The following is a 24,179-nucleotide window of genomic DNA, read 5'->3' on the forward strand; positions in this document are numbered from 1 at the left end:
CTAGGGCTGTGCCGCAGAAAGGCACTGGCCCCCCGAGTCAACGGGTGGGGGCAGGCCGAACTACTCGGCACTCCCTGTCCGAAAACCAGCAATATAACAAGCCGGAGGATTCCACGCCTCCGAGGTAACTGTGGTGACCTTCACCTTAGGCCTCAATGGGTGTGCCTCGATCAAAGCTGTGTCCAATCATGCGAGAAAAGTGTGAGAAGGGGGATGCCAAGATACAGGCCCAGCGCACCAATCTCCCATGCCGGGGAAACCCCCGCAATGTACACCGGGTGGCTGCCGCAGGCCCACCACACCCGGACAGTCCCCCACTCACTTCACTGCAACAAGAGCTCTCCTCTCAGGTCCCCCGGCTCACAGCTGCATTGATGGTGCCACCGTCCTCTGGCAAAACATGGATTCTGGGCCTGGATTCGGTACCTCACATCCCGGGCGTAATCCTATGCTTTACTCTTTATTTGCCATTTAAAATTGCATTTAAGCTTAATGTTATTTTTGCTCTGATATTAAAACTTCCTGTCACCTCACCAGTTCAATGCAACTGTGGTAAAATGCAGTTCTAACTGAAGAGCAAAGTAATCTCCCTTCTCTTTGGAGAATAGTGTGTCCCCACAACATATGATAAGAGGGACAAGCAAGAGTTCTGAAATTAGGCCCTACGAGTAGGTCTGTTTCAATCCTACAACAGCATGCTCTTGTATCCCATAAGGCCACAGATTATGTTTATTTGGCTCGGTCCCGAGTATCAGCGGCACTAGATAAAAAATAACCAACATCATATTTCATTCCCAGCTTTATGCTAATCAAACATTTGTGGTCTTCTCCTGGACGTTGCTGGGCTTCTCTCGAACGCATGGAAAAATTATTGTTAGATGAATCTAACGCTGGAGTCATCTGCTTACAAGAAACTTCACTCACCAAGGACTTTCAATTAGTAGGTGCTTTATTTCCCAGCAAGAAGCTCACGGAGAGGAGATGCATGTTGGGGAATCATCATATTGCTGTCTGTGAACTATATGTAGTCCTATACAATCTTCAACCACCCAAGTAATGTCGTCAAATGCTTAAAACTCAATTCTAGTTCAACCAGTCAATTGCTAGCTCATTTATAGCTATTCTTTAATATATACATACACCATGGACTGCAGTATAATTTATAACTCATTTTGTTGAGGTCTATATTACAGCGTTTCCCAGACTGTGGGTTGGTCGTGAGATGATTTTTTTGTAGGTTGGAAAATGTAGCAATATATAAAGATTACTATAAATTGCATGTTTCTTTTCTTACATTTTCCGGTGCTTCAAAGCCAGAGGTCAAATGCTACGCTATGCCCTCTGACAAATTGCTCCTTTTTCTTTTAACATGGGGATTGATGTTTATTTTTCTTTCTCAGACTGCAAAGTGAGAGGAGTTTTTAAAGCAAATTAAGTGACAATTTTACTGAAGTAGTGCTGGAATTGGAAAACATTTACTCTGGGAACCTGTATATTGGGAGTCAAGGTATGGCAGAGGAAAGAGTTGAAGTCACGCAGAGAAGAGCTTGAAAGGCAGAATCTGACAGTCGACGTTTACATTTTTATTTTTTAAGTTACAAAGAAATTGGCAACAAGTATATATGTGACAGTAATTCTGTTCTAGATTGCTAGAACATTACAGGATTAAGACACCTGTTGCAGAGATCATTGTGTGCCCAGCAATTTTGAAGGGATTATAATAGTGGTAAGATAACACTAGTGGTTCACACAGTTCTGGGAGAGTTCTCTGTTTTGTCTCATCGCAGTTTTGACTCACAAAGTAGCATACAAGGTTAAATGTGCATGTACATCGTGTAACATGCAGATCACAGATTGGTATTTTATTTAAAGAGGTAAGCAGCCTACTGATTTTGATGCTGAGATCATTTTTTTACTTCCAGTTTATACGCTGCATGCCTTCTAATATAGAACAATGATCCATTTATTGGCATCGAGGTGCATGCAAACTGTAAATCATAGGATTGGACCCATCTTGTTTTTATTCCAAAAATAATATTATTCTAAGATTTCAAACATGGGTTCCTTTGAGAAGTAATAAAGTTGTGATAGTATGGCCAACCACAATCATTGTGTTACAGTTTATATCCTGGCTTTGTGTTTCTCCCGACCATTCACTCCTGACATATAAAGCCTTCAAGTATGAATGATATGTGATTCCTACACCATATAACCCTCATTCTTTATGTAACATTTCCTGTAAATTAATTTACACACTTGTATGATTTATTGTGCCTCTGTGTGTGATGTACAGCGATCTGACACTTTACACTGGAATGAGTAGCGCTATAAATTAATCAAATAAAAAAGATTAGGAGGTGCAAGTTAGATTAATATTTGTGTAATTACTCATACAGACAGTTACATCTAGCTTTCTTACAGTGCAAGACAACCTCTTACATTGGGAGTTGAACTAAGTAAAAAAATGCCTTCAATAGTTTCTCTTGAGTACTTGTGAAGTGGTAACAAGTTGAGAAGTACGAGTTACTTACCTTCGGTAACGATGTATCTGGCAGAGACGATTCTAGACGCAGATTCCTTCACATAGAATTATCCCCAGGCGTGAGACTGGATCCGGAAAACGTTTTGCCACAGCATTCCTGTGCGCCGGGGGATGGCACCACGTGACTCCGCCCTGACATCCTCCGCTTCCGTGACATCAGCGAGGATACATAAGTCCCACCCACGTCAGTTTTCTCCGGAAAACATTTCCGCGCCACAACGCGGAGCCATCACTAACAAAAACTATGAGAATACTGAAACAGTATGCGAAAAAGCCCTGCTAAACAGAAGGGAAAGAAACAATGATAAGGAACAGAACCATCCAGAATAGAGCTCGGGACTATGGCACCAAGATCTGGAATGAAAGAACAAGGCACCGCTACTGGAAAGCTATCCTGCAAACAAAGACAACAGCCTTCCCGGGGCAGAAGCATTTGAAAATACACATCAGACCAAGAAGGCTGCAGCCACTGCCCGGAACATAAAGGGACACCAAGGTCAGAACGTAGAACAATGACCAGTCAACCTCAGACAACACCAGTAGGGATAAAGGCTCCCGAACACCTAAGTCGAGACCGACAAAGGCACCTTGACCCTAAAGACTGCCAAAGGCAGAATTGCCATCAACAAAAGAAGAAGAAGAAGAAGCACAAGCAAACCCCACACTGGAGACCAGAGTGCAGGGGCGCAGAAGTTTCTACAAAGTCCAAAATGGAACAACAACAACAAGGCGAACATCCCCCGAAGGAGGGGGTACTAAAGACACCCGCAAAAGCCAACAACATGGAGGCAGGCGAGTGCAGAAGACCCAGAGTGCCCTCACAGAACGGGAAGGAAGGACGGGCCGTGAAGGAATCTGTGGCTAGAATCATCTCTACCAGATACATCGTTGTCGAAGGTAAGTAACTCGTACATCTGATAGTGACTACTAGCTGAAGATTCCCTCATGTAGAATAGATACCCTAGCCATACCCAAGGGGAAGGAGGGTCTGCGGGAGGACCTCCCCAGCCCAGGCGAATCCAGACCCCGACAGGGGATAAAAAATCACCAGGACAGGGAAATAACCCAGTCCTCCCCAACAGGGGATGAGTCACAGGGACAGGCAGTGCTTAATTTGTGCAGGTGCTTTCCGGTGCTTAGCACCGGCACTTATTTCTGAGGGCCGGGTCTACCCTCCACATGGGTCTTTCCAGTAAATGCCGTAAAAAAAATTTATTGGATGACTAATGAGGCTCATTCCGCCTCTCTGGAGACCTGCCCATGCTCCTGCCTAAGGCTGCTGAACATCGTTTTGACCGGGTATAATAGTTCCTTTTCTCCTGCTTTAAAAGCTGCGTAGTCTCCAAGGCAGACTGAGCCTTCCAGAACAGGCATCTTCCCCCACTCTCTACCTTCCGCCCGCCTCTCCGCTTCTTCCCCTGACGTCACTCTAATAGTATCAAAGTTGTAGAGGCACGTGGCGCCGAAATTAGCTGACGTCACTGCAGTGCCCACTGGTGAAGTTAATTGACCTCTTGCCGCCCGCGCTTCTTGAAGTTCTGCAAAGCTCCGGCTCCTTCTGACCTCGCCGCTCTCACCGCAGCAGGGAGGCAGGATCAGGTGATACTCGCTCTTGTGTATCTGCGCTTTCGTTTTTGAGGAGAGAGTATCTTCAAATCTAATCACTGCATCAACACAGGCCCGCGCTGCTGCAGGCTTCCTTATTTGATCCACCGCTGGGACAGCAGATAGAGGAGGTCTGCTCCCAGACTCCTAGGGTCGAGACCCCAGGGAGTTCGGGGCAGTGAATTTATTTAAACAGATTGTCACTTAGAACCAACGAGACGCCGGTATAAACTGCCAACCATGTGCTAATGCAGTGGCTCCTGACCTGCTCTGCCGAACCCTCTCTGCCACTTTCTTCTGAATCACAGACACACTTTTGGACTCAGAAACCCTGGTATAATCAAAGTCTTTGAGTGCTCTCAGTTTCGTAGAAACTAGCCGTGTCTCTCTTTGCACTAGAACTACATTCCACGCTGTTACTTGAAGCGTAAAAGGCCATTTTATTAGGACAAGGTTGCACTCCTTTAGACTTTATTACATAGTACATAAATGCAATAAATTTACTTTCCCCACCCCATGCCGACTCATTCTCCATTCCTCCTTCTCAAAACCATCTCTCCTGTTTGACTCTTCCCCATTCACTCGGTGACCTCCTTCCTCTCCCCATTCTCACCTTCACTTGCCCTCCAAGCATCCTCTGTTGAATTTCCTTCATTGCCTCCCGCGCCCCGCTATCAGTCACCCGTGTACCGTTCTCCCCCTCGAGGGGTGGATCGCATGTATGTGACTCACCACCCCTCCAAAGTACCGCCAACCAGGGAACCCCTGTAGGGCGGTTCACTGCCCCACCCCCAGGCACCTTTCGCCTCCTGTGCGCCGACCCCGCACCACCCGGTGGACGACCAATCCACCACCCAAATGTATGTTCTATATAATTCACTGTTGATGGGATAACTGTCCGTCGCGAAAGGTGCCAACGTTCCCAGCATCACTTGAACCCCGAGTTCCTGTGCAGCGAATGCATCCGCAACCTTGTGGCGTCCAGTGGCCGACCAGCCACCACTTCCCCATGCATCTTGCGCAAACAAATAACGTATCCAAGGCAATCCCCATGTCTGGAGTGCCCCCTTCTCAGTGAAAGACCACGCCACTTTGCATGTATCCTGTGTAACCAAAAATTTTCCCGGGCCAAACCATGTCAGTGACAACAGGCCCCCCCGTCTGGTGAACGACCATCCACCACCCATGTCTGTACTCTCATTTACCGGGCATATTACATCGTGCCAAACCATGGCTGGGACAGTGCCCCCCCCCCCCCAATGCGTTGAAAGACCCGCCACCGCGTTGCCACATCACATATTGCAAGCCACTCCTCATCTGCAAAAGGTGCCCCCCGTGGTGAACGGCCAATCCACCACCTCTGCCTGCATCCCGAGCACACTGATAAGACCCATTATTGGGCCAAACTTTGCTCGCACCAAGTGCCTCCTTGGCTGGTGAACAACCATCCACCCTTTACTGGCGTCCAGCATAGACAAAGGAGTTCCCGGGCCAAAACCCTGTTAGTGCCAAGTACCCCCTTCGCGGTGAATGACCATCCACCTTTTTGCCTACCTCCACTGTGAACATAGAGAATTCAATGTGACCGAAACTTCGTTTGTGACAAGTGCCCCCCTCGCGGTGAACGACCATCCACCCTTTGCCTGTATTCAGCGTAACAGAAGATTATTTCGGGACCAACTCTGCTTGCGACAAGCACCCCCTCCTTGGTGAACGACCATCCACCCTCTTGGTTGCATCCTGTGTAGACAGACAGGATTCTTGGGCCAAAATCAATCCAGTGCCAAATGCCCCCTTTGCAGTGAACGACCATCCACCTTTTGCATGCAACCAGTGTAACAGTAGGTTCAGGGGCCAAACTTTGCTTTTTGACGAGAGCCCCTTCATTGGTGAACGACCACACAGCCTTTTGCTTGCCTTCCATGTAGATAGATAGGATGCTAGGGCCCAAACCTTATTAGTGCCAAATGTCCCCTTCACGATGGACGACCATCCACCCTCTTGCTCGCCACCATTGTAGACAGATAAGATTTGATGTGACCTAAATTTTGTTTGTGGCACTTGCCCCCCTCTCTTTGCACGACCAGTCCACCCTTCTGCCTTCCTCCCGCGTAAACCGCTCAGCAATATTTAGGCCAAAACTTTGCTCATGACAAGAGCCCCCCCCACACCCCCCCCCCCCAGTGAACGACCATCCACCACCAGGGCCTGCACCCAAAAGCACCCGTAACTGTAATGGAAGGTGCTGACCCGGTCGATGCCGGTGGCCCCCTCCCAGCGCAATCCCACTCCCCTCACCTGTACCTTTGTCAGTCAACAGCTCCCCCCCTTCGACTCATTCTGCTGAGAGGCCCCAATTCACCACAGCGACCTCATTGCCTCCAGTATCTGCTTCCCTGCACCATGTCCCCCATCATGTATCATCGTGGAAACCATGCCCCACTAATCCCAGCATACGCCTGTCCCCCACCTGAAACCTCGGATTGGGGCGACTCCTTACCACATAACACAACGTCCAACGTCCAGACCAAAGAAAAAACCCCCATACATCCCCCAGATTTGTTCATCATGTTTCAGCCATTGTGCAACTGGCTAGTTTGCCTCTTCTGACAGTCCATGCCCAGTAGCAAGGGGGGGGCATCCCCACCAGGCGACCGCCTGGGGTCCTGCTCCACTCCCAACTCCTGTAGTAGAAAAGAATAATTAGTCCTGCGTGAAGTGTATCCTTATTCCCTTAGCCCCGGTCGACAAGTGTCCAGTCACCCCATCCTCACAGAAACACCTTGACGGACACCCGCAGCCCTGAATGCTGCAGCCGCTCCCTCTCTATCCCCCCAGGGCCCTCCATCTGTCAATGCTGCAGAAGTCCCATAACGCCCAAACCATGCGCCACTGTATGCAGCCCTTCATATGAAAGCCTATAACGACCTGCGGAACTGAAAAACCCCCACCTTCCTCCTTTGGAAACAACACCCCAAGTCCTATACCTTCCATCTTAAGACAATAATCGTGTTGCCCGTGAAAACTGCCCTCCAACCGTAACCACCAAACCCACCCCCATTCCAGACACCCAGACAAACCATCCTCACAAAGAGCCTCAAAGCACCAAAGTCGCCCTGCTTGAGAATCAGGTGGCCCCATTCTTTACCCCCAGGGCACGCCAACAATGCCGGTCACCCATTCATCCGCCGCTCAACATTGACCACTGTAAACCCGCCTCCAGGGGGAAACTAATGCACTTCCAGGACCCCTGTAACTCATGAGAATAGCACAGCGCTAGAGTCTTTCCGCCACTGCCCCGCGCGCAGGTTCCCCGCACCACACAGCCCAAAAAAACATCCCTACCTACCCTGTCGCGTACACTCCCGATGCACCATTCGGTCTTGCACTCTACGCGCCAATGCAAAGATTCCTCAGCCAGACACCCAGCCTACAACCCCCCCCTCCCGTGTGTACCGCTACCAACCAGACATGCTATAAAGCCACTTGCACCCCAGGTCCCCCAAAAACCCCACTCACCTCACACCCCCAGCCACACCAGTTTGTCACAGCCTGCGCGCAGAGCGCCCTGATACCCACGAGTCCAGCCACCGCTATATAAAGCTGTCATTAAATAAATGGGGACAGTATATCAATCAAAGCCCGCCTCACCCATAGCGCAAACCTCAAGCCCTACCACTCTTATGCTCGTCTTCCGTAACCGCAGCATCTGTGTCAGCCATCCATGTCCGTGGCCCCCCGGATGGGCCCCCATCGCAGCCACAGACTGCAGCTGCAGCGTCCCTGAACTTATGCAAAAAAAACCCTTTCCAGAAGAATCCTGCCTCTGCACCGGACTCCCGGCTCATCTCCCTACGACACTGAGCGCCATGGACCCATAGCTTCAAACCACAGAGATGGGCTTCCCAGCCCCTTCGATCGCCTGCCTGTCAAATGGATTGTCTAAATTCCTCCTGTGCAAGTCAACCCCAGCCTGATGGCACCCAATCAGAAAACCCAGAACAGATCCAGCTTATACCACCCATTACTGTTTGTGGGGCAGTCGGCCCCTAAGTCCCCCAAGCGCTCCTCTCATTCTGCCGTAGCAGCACCTGCATCCCCTTGTATCCACCACCTTCCGATGCAACCCAGTCAACTAGCCGAAGACCCCCGCAGCTCCCCCCTTGCCCTCAACCATAGACCCATACCTGAGAGTCCATCCAGGACCTCCTGCTCCTGTTCAGTCGCTGACTTTCCCGCTGTCGTCGTCCCCCGTACTCGCCTGTAACCGTATCTGTCTCCTGGAGCAACACAAAATAAACTAATTACTGGAACTCCCCCCCAGGCAACCCCACTCAACCACCTCACATGCACCACATGTTGCACTCCACCAGCCCACTCACTATTCTCACAGCATACCCCCACATCCATGTCCGCAACCCCTCACTCATCAGCAGACTTTCATGCCGCATGTCAACTGCCACACACTGCGATCATAATACTGAAAAAATTCCAGCAAGGCTGCAATGTTCGAGCTGCGCGATCCCACGTTGGATGGCAGGCCGCCGCGGACCCCCCTACTGCTTCTGGCCAGCGTCTGGAGGCCGTTGTGCGCCCCACTAACATCCCCGTCTGCCAGAACAATACCGGACCTGGTTCCCCCCCCCCCCCCCACCAGGTCGCTCCAACTAGGTGAGGCCCAAGCACCACCGGGCCTCGTACCGTGCATGGCGGTCCCTTACCCTTAATCAGTGCCCCAAACATCCTCTTTGTCCCCGACCGCCTCCCACGCAGCACCCCCAAAACAAGACCCCCTGCAGTAAGTAGCATAGCCACAACCCAGAGGTGTCCTGCACACCTGTCACCTTTGATTCATGTAACTTAACGTTTGCTTTTGTACTCTGTTCACTTGACTTTCTCATCCTGTATCGTTCCTGTTCCTGTTGTGAAGCGCTCCGAGACCGTCGGGTAGTGTCCGCGCTATATAGAATCGAATAAACAAAATAAATAAAATGCATACCGGACAAAGGTGTCAGGTCCCGCAGCAGATGCCTCAACCCGCCCGCTCCTCCCCTTCCCCCCCGCGGCCATCCTGATCACCCGCGACACAATGAGAGCCCCACCCGACAAGGGGGCCGCCACCCGCCCAGCGCCGACCACACAAGTAACACCGCCCACATGCCAGGAAGCCACCACGTATAAGCGGCACAAGTACACAGAGCCGCCCCCTGCCCCAAACTCCCGCCGGACGCCACAACAGGGTGCCCACCCCAACATACCACAGCCACATACAGAGTGTGCCGCCCCCCAGCAGCCCGACGCTGGACCCCGCACCTGCCTGCCAGCCGGCCCTTCACCCGTCCGATCAGCACTCCGGCCACCGCCTCTCGCACCTCCCGCTCGGCACCGCAGACAGCTGACCCTTGCAGGGGGACCATAGCCTATAACGCCCATACACGTTCCTGCGCTACAATCTGAAACATGCAGCCAAAACCAAAACCTCTCCCCGCCGATCGACAAATCGGCCCCTGCCCCCACCACCCACCTACCGACCACAAAATTCTTCTGAAGTCCCCCTGGTGGTGCTTAGGTGTTCGGAAGATGTTGAATCTCCTCTCCCAACACCCTTTAAGCCCTCCCAAATACCCACCCCTTGCCCTTCTAATCCCACCCCCACACCTTGTCCTTCCGGTCTGTGCGAAATCCCCAGGGGAAGACTGGTCTGCGACCTTACTTCCCCTGGGGCCCGCATTGGCTCCAGGGGTCACCTGCCTGCTGGTAGCTATTCTCCTGTAATTTCTCTCCCTGCGTGCCGGTGTCAGCCTCAGCCCAGAAGGCGGTCTCAGGAGATTCCATGCTGCAGGTAAGGAGACTGGCCTTCTTAGTTTCTTTCACTTTCAACAAAACTTGAGTTGTGTTTGTGGACTACAGGCCTGTCGTGTTTGTTTCTGAGGTGCAGTGAGGGAAGGGAACGAGGTCTAGTCGCGGGCATAGGGAATGTTCTCAAAAACGGGTGCAGGGGCAGTAATTGAAAGTGCGTCCCGAGAGCAGGTAAGTTTGTGCTTGAATTCAATCTGTTTACGCGTTAATGTTTCTAGGGAGTCCTTCTCTGTAGTTATTGTTTGTGTGAGTAGAAAGACAGGGGAGTGTGAAAAACTGGGACTTTTAATTGTAAAGGCGACAAGAATTTAAAGTGACATTTATTCACAATAGGGAAGTCACTTTAAAGCAGATTGGCTGACATGTAAATATTTGCTTGGGTTTAAATTGCCCTAAACACCACGTACATGGTGTCACCTTGTTGTCCGGTGCTTCACAGCAGAGGACGTTCAAACCACAATTACCTTGATAAACATCTCCTAGGAGGGCAGCATGAAAAAGAGTCCCCATTGGAGGGGCAAGTCAATTGTGATGGGTTGTGTAGCCGGGCCCACTCGCAGAATGTGACAATATTTCATTGGTCTTCGATTTCATGGGAGGCCCGCGTAGAGTTGCCATATCTTAACTCCCCCTCCCCATTGCCCTTGCATGTACAGGTGCAGGCTGAATCTGGGGTGGAACAGGATGTTTTTTATTAGATGAATGAAGTGTAAGGCTGCCATACTGGGTGGGTGGTGTTTGTGCTGGTTTTCACGTTGTAGCTGTGTTTCTTTACCATTCTATTCTGCCCTGCATTAACTGTGGGAGTCCTATGCTTCCGTTACCAGAGTAAAGCAAGTTTACTGTTGAGGTGCATTAGCAGAGGAGCTGCGTGTCGGTGTCATGTTTTGCTGCTGGACACGATTGAAGTGCATTGTGCTTAATTCTGGTCTTCTAAACTATTAAGCACAGGGGTCTCAAGGATTTCTAGGGCCTGTCGGCGCAGCCCAATGGCAAGGTTGCATCATTTTCCTCATTCCTCTTTCTGCACCTCGCTCCACTTCTGTTCATATTTCTCACTCTTGCAAGTGCTCTATTCTTCACAGTCCTTTTTCCCAATCATCTCTCCCCCCTTATTTCTCCCTATTCCGCCCCTCTCTTTCAATTTCTGAGGCCAGCACTGCCCCTTACTCAGTGAAATAAATATTCCTTTACTTGAACTTAATTTCTAATTCTGGAAGGTTAAATACAAACTTGTTTACAGTCCTCTCCCTGTATCGCCTTTTTACAAGTCTGTTCTGTCTTTCTTTGCATTACTAATAATTTCTGGAGAGATGACAGGTCTAAAACAGATTTGAATTGTATTATTCCTGTAATACAGCGCGAGCCCCCGCGTCGCGGGACCGTGCGCGGGCTAAGCCCGGGCAAAGGGCGGGCCCTCTGTGGCCAGAGGAGGACGGGACGGGCCACTACACTTGGTCCCACCACAGGAGGAGGTACAGTCAGATGCTAACCTTTCCCTCTCTATCGTTTTGATCTGTACACTGTTGTCTTCGGTATCCTGTCTCCTAACTACGATGTCCATCTGGGAAGAATTGAATGCCATGTGCGGTACAAACTACGTCCAGGATGTATTAACTCCCCCTATAGTGGTTAGAGACATTGAACAAGCAAATTGCACACCCCCCGCCTCCCCCGAACCAACTTTCTGCAGCCCCCATTTATCCGCCCCAAACCCAGTCTCACTAACATTGGATAAAGCGGAGACTCGATCAAATGACCACGTATCCCCCCTTCACTTGACCCTACTGGCCCAAATTGAACGAATGTTAAACAGTGCTCTATCACCATTGGTCGCAAAAATTAATGATCTGGGGGAGAGGCTGACCAGGATCGAAAACACTGTAATAAGGTCCCTCCCACTAAATGCCAACACCGTGACACCCACATGCTCTACCCTTACTAACACCCATGAAAGGCCTATGAACAATGCTGCCAGTATACTTCCAACTTGTGACCCCCCTCCTATACCACCCACTTTAAGTGGTCGCAACGCTCCTCTTAATCTAAAACATACCCCTCACAGACTTCCAGAAAGAAGGCATCGAATTGACCTACCCCCCGAAGCCGCGCCATACGTTACCGTTCTTTCTGGGGTCCCTGAACTCACCCCGGGTAAACGTGAACTACAGCAGGACCTAATGAATAAAGCCATTTTTTGGCTTAAAAACCATAGACATTTACCATCTGTTTTAGACGGCGGGATATTGAGCGTCAGGAGGGTGGGGTGGCTTGGTTCTCTGCCCAAAAATGTTCCGGGAGATCTGATTTTAATTAAGTTCAAACACAGGAACATTGCCCCCTTTTTACGTTCTACCCAGCACAAAGTTGGAGATGGCTCCATCCGTATCTGGGATCTGCATGACTTTTATCCTGGCCCCGGTGTACCAAATTACTACAATACCTGATGATAAAGGAGGATTCTGTGTATTTTGGATTATGATCTTGAATAGTTGATTCGCCAAACTGTTTTAGCTTCTCCTAAACAGTCTGTTTTTCTTTTAACTATGCATTGACTTGCTGAATTAATTTTTTGTATGTTTGTATCTTTTTTCTGCTGCTTTTATGGTTTTAAATTCAAAAGCCGAATAAAGCTTACTTGAACCAGTATATATATTTTTAAAGTATTTTACAAAAGGGAAAACGCCGGTTTTGGATGATTTCCTCAGTTTTTTTCTTTCTCTCTATTTTTATTTACCTTAAAATTAAAATCCCAACCATGCCAGCAAAATATTGCCCACAAGAGCAAAACAACTATGTTTAATAAGTCAGAATACATTAAAAAAGCCTGAATTGTAGCACATTTAGGAGTGAAATGGTATGTAGTTGTGTTGGAACTGTGATTGACAGTGCTGGCATGAGCAATGTGTGGTGCAGGCTGTCGTGATCTCCCGAAAAGGGCCCTGGCACTCATTTTTACAAATTAAGCGCTGGGGTGGAGCAACTAGAGTAAGTGGGTGGAGCCATTGGTTAAAGTGGGTGGAGCCAAGGGAAGTGGGTTTGAGCACCTGCACTTCATATTTTACAAATTAAGCACTGGGAACAGGGGAACCCCACCCCCCTAAGCAGACTAGAACCGCAGCGCCACGGAGAACACCGCTCCACAGGGAGTGTGTCACCACAACAAGCTGCGACCCCGCCGTCACTAAGCAGGAGAAGGAAGGGCCATACGAAAAGAGATCACCAGCCAATGTACCATGGACCTCCACCGGAAGCCTCAGGTACAGGCAAGACGAGAGGAGACTAGTAGCCATTGTGCCAGGGACCTCCATCGGAAGCCCCAGGCACAGGCAATACAAAAAGAGGCCAACAGCTGATGCACCAGGGACCTCCAATGGAAGCCCCCGGTACAGGCAAAACAAAGGGAGAGGAGGTCAGCAGCCAATGTACCAGGGACCTCCACCGGAATCCCTAGGTATAGGCATCACGAAAAGGGACCATTAGCCAATGTACCAGGGACCTCCAAGGGAAACCCCAGGGACAGGCAATAGGAAAAGAGAACAGCAGTCAATGTTCCAGGGACCTCCACCGGAAGCCCCAGGTACAGACATCGCAAAAGGAGGCCAAGAGAGAAGAGCAACCCAGAGACTCCAAGGAGAAGAGCCGAAACGAAGGCAAGAGCCCTCCACCGGGAACACACCCGGTGAAGAGGGCGGCCGAACTCATCACAACTGGATGTCAACAGGCCATACCGAACAGCGCCTCAGTAGTAAGGCGGGTGAAAGAGAAAAATATAGATTCATGAAGCTACCATTCTGCGATTAGCAAATTGCGAAAATTTGCGAATCGCAATTTGAGAATCGCAGAATGGAATCCATGTACAAATGCGAGAAAAAAATGCGATTCGCAATAGATCGCAATTGGCGATTGAGATCTTGCCGCAATCGCAGAATCAGCAATTTCCAATGCAGAAATTGCGATATCGCAAAATGCGATATCGCAAATTGCGATCTCTCTAACTGCAAGATCGCAAAAACGGGAAGTCGCATTTCGAGCCCACTGATGACATCACAACCAGGAAGTAGGCTCACCACACCCATAAACAGAACACAGAGCCAGGGAGTGGCAGCAGGAAACTGAGGAGCACCAAAACCAACACTGTGCAGCACCCCAGCCATAAAAAAAGTATCCAAAGATGTCCCAGGATGCAGCAGGGAGCAGTGGGCAGGAGAGAAAGAGGAAACTACAGTTTTCAGAATCCGAATTGGAGCACCTAATTGAGGGGGTCTGCAAGGATCATGCCAGGCTCTTTGGAAAAGACTCCCAGAGGGTGCCAGAGGCAGAGAAGCGCAGGATCTGGCAGCCCATCCGCGCAAAGGTCAATTCTGTTGGTGTGACCCAGCACTCCATTGACGACATAAAAAAGCGCTGGTACGACCTGAGAGGTCGTTCTAAGGAGCGGATTGCTGAGAGGCTTGGGGAGCGACTGGCCACCGGTGGAGGGGAACCTGTAGCCACACCGAACACCCCATTGGAGGACCTGATTGAGGACACCATTGCGCCAGAAGCCTGCGTGGGGGTCCTTCAGCTGGACTCATCCCGACCCAGCCAACAACCTGAAGGTAAGTGCCATGCGACTTCGACCCAATCCCCTAACAATGCCCTTAAGTCCTGAGCTAGCAACATGACATCCCCAACAATGCAGCCCATGCTCTCCAAAAAAGCCCCATTGCATTGTGGAAGTTGTAGTGTAATCATGTACCCGCAGTTAGCCCAACACTGCCAGAGCACTCAATGCCAAGTAAATCCAAAAGCCAGTCAGGGAAAGCAAGTATGCATGCATGTATCAACATTGCCTGTGCAAGATACATAACTTTAATCATGCACCCTTTCACATTACAGGTGCAGGTGAGCAAGCCAGCACAGACAGCGAGGCGCTGTACATCGCCGAGAGCCAGGAGGACACTGAGGGTGAGGGCCAGTCCTCCCAACGACCCGGCACATCACAGCCACCAGCAGTGCACCCACCAACACCACCACCACCCCGTGCGGACAGGGCCACCCCTGCAGCCACAGCTGTGCAGCCAACCCCCCAGCAAACAGCCACAGCAGTGGTACAGGCTCCACCACCAGCGCCTCGGAGGCAGACGAGGCGCACAGCTGGTGCCAGGTCACACAGCAGCGCACTGAGGCGCCAGCAGCGCCAGGGCCCAGCAGGCACCGCCAGGGCACTTGAAACACCCGATCCAGGCCTGGCCATCGAACGCCGCATGCTGGCGGTGCATCGCACACAGGCGCGTCACATGGCAGCAATGCTCACACAGATGCAGGCAACCAGCCAACACATAGCCCAGATGACCGCTGCAGTCCGTGAAAACAACCAGCTGCTTGTAGCCCAGCAGGACATGACCCGTCGACACCACCGCCAACTACTGGCCCGCCTATCGGCCTGCACTAGGTCAAATCATGTAGTTGGTAATGCTACATCTCAGCTGGCACGAAGGTCACTCGCCATGCAGGCCCAGATGGTGCAGTATTGCCAGGATGTGGCCAGGTTACTAGACCTATTCACCGCAGCAGTGCTCGGCAAACAGGCCACTGCCCATGAAGAAGCAGAGGGGGCTGACGACGCAAGTGAGGCTGCGTCAACCAACAGCAGCGCATCCTTGCAACCGATGCCTGCACGTCGCCGCAGCAGCAGGCCAACATCAGCAAGTAGGGCCAACACCGTCCCTCAGGATGCGGAGAGACGACTTGGGGCATCTCGTCGTCACCGTCCGTGAGGACTCTGACACTCAGAGGGAGGCCATTCAGTCAACACCTGCAAACCCCCTACCCCAGCATGGGGAGGTATGGAGCAATACTCTCTCCATCAGACAATTGAATACTTAAAGGCCAATTTATTGTGAATTAACAATAAAGATTAATGGTCAAACTTGATACACACTCATGTCATTATTACATTTGTCATGCATGGGTGCAGTGTTGTGATAGGGGAATGTGTGCACTAGAAACAGTTTGTAGTGATGTGGTTGCGGCGCCTGTGTCCTTCAGCAGGATCTTCTCCGCGTGCATGACGTACATGTGGAGGTGGCCGGTTGTCACCTTCAGACTCACTGCCAGATATCTCAACTGGTATCCTGCGCTTGGTAGCAATGTTGTACAGTATTGCACACACGGCCACGATGCGGCAGCAGACCTCAGGTGTGTATTTGATGGCCCCACCAGTCTTGTGCAGTATGCAGAAACGGCTCTTCAATAGGCCAAATGTCCTCTCTATGCAATTTCTTGTCCGTATGTGTGCAGCATTGTAACGCCGTTGCTGTGGTGTGGCTGGGTTGAGGTATGGGGTGAGGAGGTACTCACGTAGACCGTAGGCGCTGTCACCTGTGGGTAATGAGCACAGGGTGAGTGCCTATTCTGCGCAGATACATGATCAAAGTGTAGTATTTGGGGACATGTGTACTTACCCAGTAGGTGTCCTTCGCCAAAGTCTCCCCTTGCCAGTCGTGTGTGAATGCCGCTGTGCCGGAAGATGAAGGAGTCATGTGTGCTGCCCGGATATTGTGCCACTATGTCCGTGATATAATTCTTTGCGTTGCACACCATCTGAATATTGAGGGAGTGGTAGGACTTGCGGTTGCGGTACATGTATTCCGTTTGTGCTGGTGGGCAGATGTGGATATGGGTACAGTCAATGCATCCAATAACATGCGGAAAATGTGCAATGTTGTAGAATTTCAGCTTGGTGTAATTTAAGTCCTGTTGGGTGGTTGGGAATGAAATGTAGTGGTGTAGCTGGGTCAGCATTGCATCCAGAAAACTACTAAGGCAGCGGGACATGGTGGGCTGGGATATGCCCCCAGCGACAGCAACTATCCCCTGGAAGCTTCCGGAGGCCAGTAGGTGCAGGCTGCACAATACCTGTACATGGGTGGGGACGGCATTGGTTCTCCTTGTTGGATGCTGCAGCAGGGGGTCTAGGTCCTGGATCAGCTTAATGATCATTGGGCCACTTAGGCGGTACTTGGCAAAGATTTGCTCCCTGGTTTGGCGCAGAAGGGTGACCCAATGCCGGAATATCCGCTCCTGGATCCTACGCCTGTTCTGTGCTGCTCACTGCAGCCTACGCCGCCTGACCACCATGTAGAGTCCTGGCATTGTGAGAGTCCTCAGTCTCCAGCTGCATGTCCTTTAGTGTGTTTGGTCAGGCCAGCACCTGTATGCAGTTAACTTTAATCAATTTTTTTTTTTTTTTGCTGGTTACCACCTCGTTTAAGTTCTCCTTAAATTGCGCGTCGCTAATAGCGATTTTCGTGTTTTTCGCAATCTGCGATTTTTCATGAATGGCAATAGCGATTATTTAGCGACTTCGCAAATGAATTCGCAGAATCCTTGGTTTCTCACTATTTCCGAATCGCAAATGGGAAGGTTTCAGGATTCTGCAATTTTATTTCGAAATCGCTATTTTTATTTAGCGATTACGCACTTTTGCGATTTTCAATGTCATGAATAGCTTTTAATCAATTTGCGATCGCAATTGCTAATTCGCAGCAATTGCGATCGCAAATTAGCTTCATGAATCTGGCTGCAAGTCTCATAAGCTCCTGAAAAGCCAGAAGCAGGGGTGCCAGACCTCATTCCAAGGCCCTTGGCCGTAGACCAGAAGAAACGGCGGACCGCGCCGGGTGTTAACCAGCAACCAGCTGGGCAACAAGAACAGAACAAATAGGACGAACGGAGTCGTAAACACATAAAATAACCCTTCTGGACAACAGACAGAGGACCAGGCCAACAGCAAACTGGAGGCAGAACACCACCAGGCAGAGGATCAGGCCAACAGCAAACCAGAGGCAGAACACCGTCCCACGCCGCAGCCATCCAAGAAACGCGCCGGCGGCATACCACAATACCAAGAAGGGCAAGAAACCCGCAAGGGGAAGTTCACCCTTCCCAGTATAAGACAGGCTATCCAATAGCTACAAAATATCCCACGTAGGGTAGGACATGGCCCAAGAGGTATGGGAACCACTCCTAGGGAAGAAGTCCTGCATCAGAGAACAAATTAGAAACCCTGCGGCAAAAACCACAGAAGGCTTAGTAAGCAGCCAAAAAGAACACTCTTGCCAACGGGGGCAGAACCCCACCTAAAGAGGTAGGCCAACTCAGGACCGGGAGTGGACAGTATCTCTCACAGAAAGTGTCACGTGCACCCCACACCAGATTCCAGGAGCAGTGGGATAACACCTCCCACTAAGACCCAGAGGATCAACAAACCACCTACTGAGGAGGAAGAGGAGAACAAATCCCCACAAGAAGACGCTGAATGGCTGAGGTTGCAAGAGTATTGAAACAGCAGGACCCTGGCAAAAGGGAGGTCGACCAGACGCTCGCTAATATGTTCGGGAAAAACAGCATCGCCTAGCCAAACATGGCGATGGAGAGCCACAGAAGTGGCCTAGCACGGCCAACATCATCGATAACATCCAAAGCCGCACGAAGAATAAATGCAGTAAACTCTTTACCGTTCAACACATGGGCCCGCAGATCAGCAGGGGCACACTCATGAGAGACACGAGAAAGAAGGGACTCCACCGAACCCCACAGGCTAGAAGTAGCCCTTGTCAACACTCACACAGTGATAAGCGCTCTCAAGGCAGCACTGGAAGAAGCGAAGACATTATGTCCCCATGAATCTAACCACCGGGCCTCCCGAGACGGAGGGAACAACACCACAGGCAAACATGGAAAGGTAGCATGCAGTAGAGCACCTTGAGTAGAAGGGTGGAAAGAAAGACAGACCGAGTCATGCGGAGCAGGACAATGGCGGTGCAATAGCGCCTGAGACACTGGATCACCTGTGGCAGGGCGCCACCATAAGAGAATTATGGAGTGACGCATCAAAAGGAAGGAACAACTCCCGTCCACCAGAGCCCTGGTGGAGAATCTCCAAGAGTTGTCTGTAGGAGATGGAGTGACAGGTTCACCCATCCTCAGAATACCAGCAGCCGTGGATATAGCCCGAACAAAGGCAACACTGGCCTCAGTAGTGCGCCGTGGAGGTGAAAGCAATTCCTCCTTGGGTGGCAGTTGCAGACTGAGCCGCCCTTCCCCAATTCAGGGGGAAGTGGCCAGCCCTGACATAGAAGAGGATCCACCGAGGAATGAGGGACCAGAGGGGTCTCAGGGGAAGGAGAAAATGCAGGTGGAGAAGTCGGCCACGAGCCTGGGAAAGAAGGGTTCGAGGATTGTGGCCGCGGGGATGGCGCAGAGCCTGCCCTAGAAGATGCTGGCAAAAAGGCAACTACACGGCGCCCTGTCTCCGGTGAGGAACACATCGACAGATGGCAGACCTCCTGAGATGAAGGGACTTCAGGAGACGAATCCAGAACCCGGCGCTGGTGCGGGTCTATGGAGGCCGCCTTCGGCGCCAGACGGCGCCGGAATGGCCACTTGTGGTGCCAGCTCGGCCCAGATGGGGCAGCCGCCCATGCCGAGGATCGAGGGCGACTCAGGAAAGCACCCCAAGAACCTGCCTCTACCCGTGACTCCACTGGAGCAGTGGAGAAAGGCCCCTGGCGCCGAAGCGGCACCAGCTCGGCTTCTGGTGAGACAGCTGCCTGCTCAGAGGGCCGAGGGGGACCCAGGGACAAGCCCGGGGTGCCGGCGATCAACTGTGACACCACAGGGAGCCCCGTAGGGATTTGTGGCGAGACAGGGAAGCTAGGCGGCAAAGAGGAGAGCCCCGAAGGACCACACCCCGAAGGCGCAACTCTCGTCGGTGACTCAGCGGAAGTCCCCGCGCGACATGTGGACGTCTCAGAAGATGGAGAAAGGACAAAAGAAGCCTGCAAAGCAGCAGCTTAGGCTGTCATTTAGGTCCTAGTCGCCTCTGCCCCGGGAAACGGCGGGTATAGAGGCGACAGGTGGGGCTGCACGTCCTGGGGGGGGGGGAGACGGCACCCGCCGAGGAAGGAGAACAAGGCCTCTGAAACAAACTGAAAGACCTACCAGCCAGTGAGCCGCGCCCAACCGGCGGTTCCTTGCTTCCTAGGCAGGAGACGGATGCTGAGAGGCCACCGACCTGTATGATCGCGCCAACAGCAACTTCAGCCGGTGCTCCCGTTGCGACTGAGGCTTAAGGTGCTGGCAGGCGGCGCAGCTCTCCGAGTCGTGGTGCCCACGTAGGCACCACACGCAAGGTGAGGGTCCGTTGCCGACATGGGACGAGCACAAGAGGGACACGTCTAGAAGCCCGAAGGCATTCGCACACTGTTTCAAACGTAAAAAAAGGGATAGAAGGCCTGAAAACAGGGGAGGCTTCAACTGGATCCGCATTGCAGTCAGAAAGAGAAAAAGACCGATGTAGGCACGCTGCGGTGGGACTTATGTATCCTCGCTGACGTCATGGACGCGGAGGACGTCAGGGCGGAGTCTAATGGTGCCATCCCCCCGACACGCTGGGATGCTGTGGCAAAAAGTTTTCCAGATCCGGTCTCATGCCTGGGGATAATTCTACGGGAAGGAATCTGCAACTAATAGTCTCTATCAGATCCTTTGTTTCCTTACATTGCATCAGTGTCCAGGTGTCAGCTTAATATGTCTCCCAACCAGGATGATACATGAACAAAAAGAGAGCTGCTGGCTATTTAAATCAGGCCTTTGTTTTGGGGCCAGATGAAATCTAAAATCAAAAAGCCCCCTCGCTTCCTGCAGGTTGCCGCTCGAAACAGAATGTGGATAACGTGTGGGCGCTGATGAATTATGTTCCGGTGTCAGAAAATGACACCAGGACAAATTCAACATGTTTCTCTGGGTCGACTGGATCTCAGAAGCGGCCCAAAAATAGCTGCCAGAACCGGGATCCAGCAGAATCCCTCTACTTTCCAGCACTGTGCTGGAGTACAGGGAGTGTGAAAGGAAAGGGTGTAGAATCATGTGTTTTTGCAACACACCACGTGAACATACCTGTGAATGAACTAACTGCATTCAGCAGTTAGGAATGCAAAAATGAAGCAAATTTTTGTGTAATTCTGGAAATTGCTGGAAACAGATTATTTTATAGGATCAAACACTTGGTGCACCCATAATAAATATTCACAGAAACCTGCTTTCCCCACATTACCATTTGTGTGATATGCAATTTTATCAATAAAACTGTATATCTGAGCAAATTTAGTAATAATTTCAATGGAAAATGTGTTCTCTATAAATGACAATGCGCTACAACTCAATACTTTAGTTGCATTAAAAATTACTTCACCTGTTGCCAAAGGTAGATGGGTTGTGAAAGTTTGTTGTTTCAAAAGTTGGGTCGTAGTATTTAAAAGTTTGGGAAGCACTGCTGTATGAGTCTTGTAAACACTGGTATTAGATAAAGAACAAGATAGTTGGTTCTTAATCATTGACGATGTAGATTCCAACGTTTCCAATTAGGTACTAGAAATCTATAGAGACTCCTAGAGGGAAGAAGCATTAAACGTCTCTGTTGCTCAGTCCCCCTAGTGATTCTGAGCAGATAAACGAGGTATACCAATCTTGGAGCATCTGTGGGCACCCTGGAGTGTGATTGTAAATTACCGGCTGTATATTGATCGACCAGCAAATCCAACCTGCACATATCTCCAAAGTTCCTCCATAATCGACTATGTCATATCTTCATATGAGTCTTTCCAATGCCTCTCCTATTTTATTGAATGGGAAAATGAACTAAATAACCACCAAATTATCTCTCTCCTGAAATCATTGCTGGCTGAAACCTAAAAGAATGCGCTTTCTTGATTCAAAAGTTGTGGCTGAAAACACTGGCACACCAGTACTATATTACATCTACAAGTTGTATTATCAAAAGCAGTTGACAATTTCTCTAACTCCAACATTAATACCATTGAGGAATTTGGGCCACTTATAGAATCATTTGTGAGAATGGGTGAACCCCAGCAAAATAAGTTCACTTCCTGAAAGATCCTTGTAAGAGATAGGACAGAGGGAAAATGACCACAGAAATAAATTGCTTAATCTCCAGACAGTATACCCAATATTCAGCAAGCCAGGTAAGATTAATTAGCTTACATTTTAGAAGATGAGCAAAATACTGGGCTCCTGTTAAAAATATTATACAGACCAGTCATGGGTAGAGTTATTTAAAACTTCTGTATCTAGAAACATGACGAAATTCTGCAGCATAATTTCCCAAAAATATGGAACTAAGGGCCAGATGTATGAATCTCAAATGGGTTCGCAAACGCCGAAATTCGTTTGCAAACTCATTTGAGCAAAATGGTATGTATGTTGCAAATTTCAGTGCAAAATAAGGTAACACAAATTTGCGATTCTTTATTTTGCGATTGCATGTAAGGAATCGCAAAATTTGCGATTCCTTAAATGCATTGTATGATGCAAAAAAAAATTGCCAATTGTCCCTAAGGAATCGCAAATTACCACCAACTTCAAGTTGGTGGTAATTTGCAAATTTCTTGAAAAATGCCCATTTCTGCATTTTTCAAAGTGCCATGTGATGCACATACATGCCCTTAGGGCATGTATGTGCACCACATGTACACCCATGCCTATTTCAGGGGTGCAACAGGGTGTCCTTTGGACACCCTTGTACCCTTGAAATTATTCTCAATTTGCGATTAGCAAATTGCGAATCGCAAATTGAGAATAATTTCACATTCATTCCTATGGGCCTCCTTGCCCATAGAAATGAATGGGAAATTTTTCCTTAATTGCGATTAGCAATTTGCTAATTGCAATTAAGGATTTTTAAGAAATCGCTAAAAAATAGCGAATTTCTACATACATACCATTTTGCAATTCTCAAACAGCGATTTCTTAAAAATCGCTATTTGAGAATCGCAAAAGTGTATCTTGATACATCTGGCCCTAAGGCACTATCCAGCCATCCCTAATCCGCTATTATCCATCCCTAATCAAGAGTGGCTAGATTCTCAGTGACAATATGTTTAAAACCTTCCCGAACGATGCTGAATACAAGTCTACATCAAATCAGGTAATTGACTAATGGAGCTAGATACTCAGGGGCTATGGACCCCGATCAGAAATCAGTAACTGTGATAAAAAAGGAAACCACTCTCCGGACAAAATTTGTATCACCTTTGTTCTCCTGTTGCCATGAATCAGGGAACATTCCAGATTTCTTGACAGGTAGTGTCATATTTTTTTTTTTTAAACCGTTTTTATTGCAGAACCAAGATATACAGCTTACTTTATAATGATCTTGCATTGCCAACGCTAATGCAGAATTCTTATTCAAGTAGTCTTCGTACACGGCCTGTAAGCCGACAACCCGAAGGTCGGGCGGCGTCAAGCGATGTATCTCCTTTCTCAGCAACCTTTTTAGAAAATAATAAAAACCCCATCATTCTTCATGCAAGGATTTCTTCAGTCCGCTTTTATTCTTTTTTTCCCCTCACCCCAAGCCCCAACTCCCCCCTCAACTTCTGAACTCCCTAACTCCCCCCCTCCCACCCACAAGTGCCTCCACCTACGCCTGAGCTCGCTGTCAGTGTGCGTGTGTAAGTACTATTAGGAGTAGCTGATGAACTATTGGGAAAGTGCACCTGGTGTGTGTATGGGAGCTTCAGCTCCTAAGTCGGAAAGTCCTTCCTCCTCCTCCAAAGTGCTGTCTCGCAAGGCCTGCACTAACATCTCCCACGCAGCTGCCACCTCCAGTGCCTTGTCGTCGGACTTGCGGCGAGCCAGCTGGTACCTGAGTGTGCTTTCACTTGCTGCCCATTTGAGAAACTCATTTACCCACCGCCTGTACGTGGGGCTCTTCTTCGATTTCCAATTTCTTGTTATTTCCCTTTTGGCCAAGATCAAGCCCATATCAATAAATTTACTCGTAATCCTATTCTTGGGTGTGTGCGGAAACCAGTGCAACGCGCTACTAGCCTTGGTATATTGTAAATCCCTGTCCGTTACTTCATTTAATGTCTCGCCAATCTCCCGCCAATAGTCCCGCAGGTGTGAGCAGTCCCATAGCATATGGCCCAGGTCCGCCCCTGCTGTATCACATCTGGGGCATGCCACATTCTCCACACCAAATTACTTCCCGGTTTTCCCTGGTGTAAGGTAGGCTCTATGAAGGACATAGAAATGTATCAGTTGGAAACGTGCGTTCCTCGTGCTCTTCCTCGCTCGCCTCACTATTTGCACCCAAGTGGTG

At 49.8% G+C, this 24,179-nt stretch overlaps 1 protein-coding gene across 2 annotated transcripts; it reads left to right on the forward strand.

The window, feature by feature from the left end:
• Positions 1-9,820: 9,820 nt before the first annotated feature.
• Positions 9,821-15,875, forward strand: LOC147732623 (uncharacterized). 2 transcript variants are annotated; one of them, XM_086958834.1, is made up of 3 exons: positions 9,821-9,989; positions 11,367-11,481; positions 14,888-15,875. In XM_086958834.1, exons 1-3 carry the CDS (start codon positions 9,981-9,983, stop codon positions 15,766-15,768), a joined length of 1,005 nt encoding a protein of 334 aa, XP_086814960.1. In that variant the 5' UTR covers positions 9,821-9,980; the 3' UTR covers positions 15,769-15,875. The 2 variants fall into 2 exon arrangements, 1 of the variants encoding a protein (XP_086814960.1); XR_015308679.1 differs by lacking the exon at positions 11,367-11,481.
• The last annotated feature ends 8,304 nt before the right edge of the window (positions 15,876-24,179 follow it).

Source organism: Lissotriton vulgaris, chromosome 2_1 (genome assembly GCF_964263255.1).
Source record: "Lissotriton vulgaris chromosome 2_1, aLisVul1.2, whole genome shotgun sequence".
Lineage (NCBI taxonomy): Eukaryota > Metazoa > Chordata > Amphibia > Caudata > Salamandridae > Lissotriton > Lissotriton vulgaris.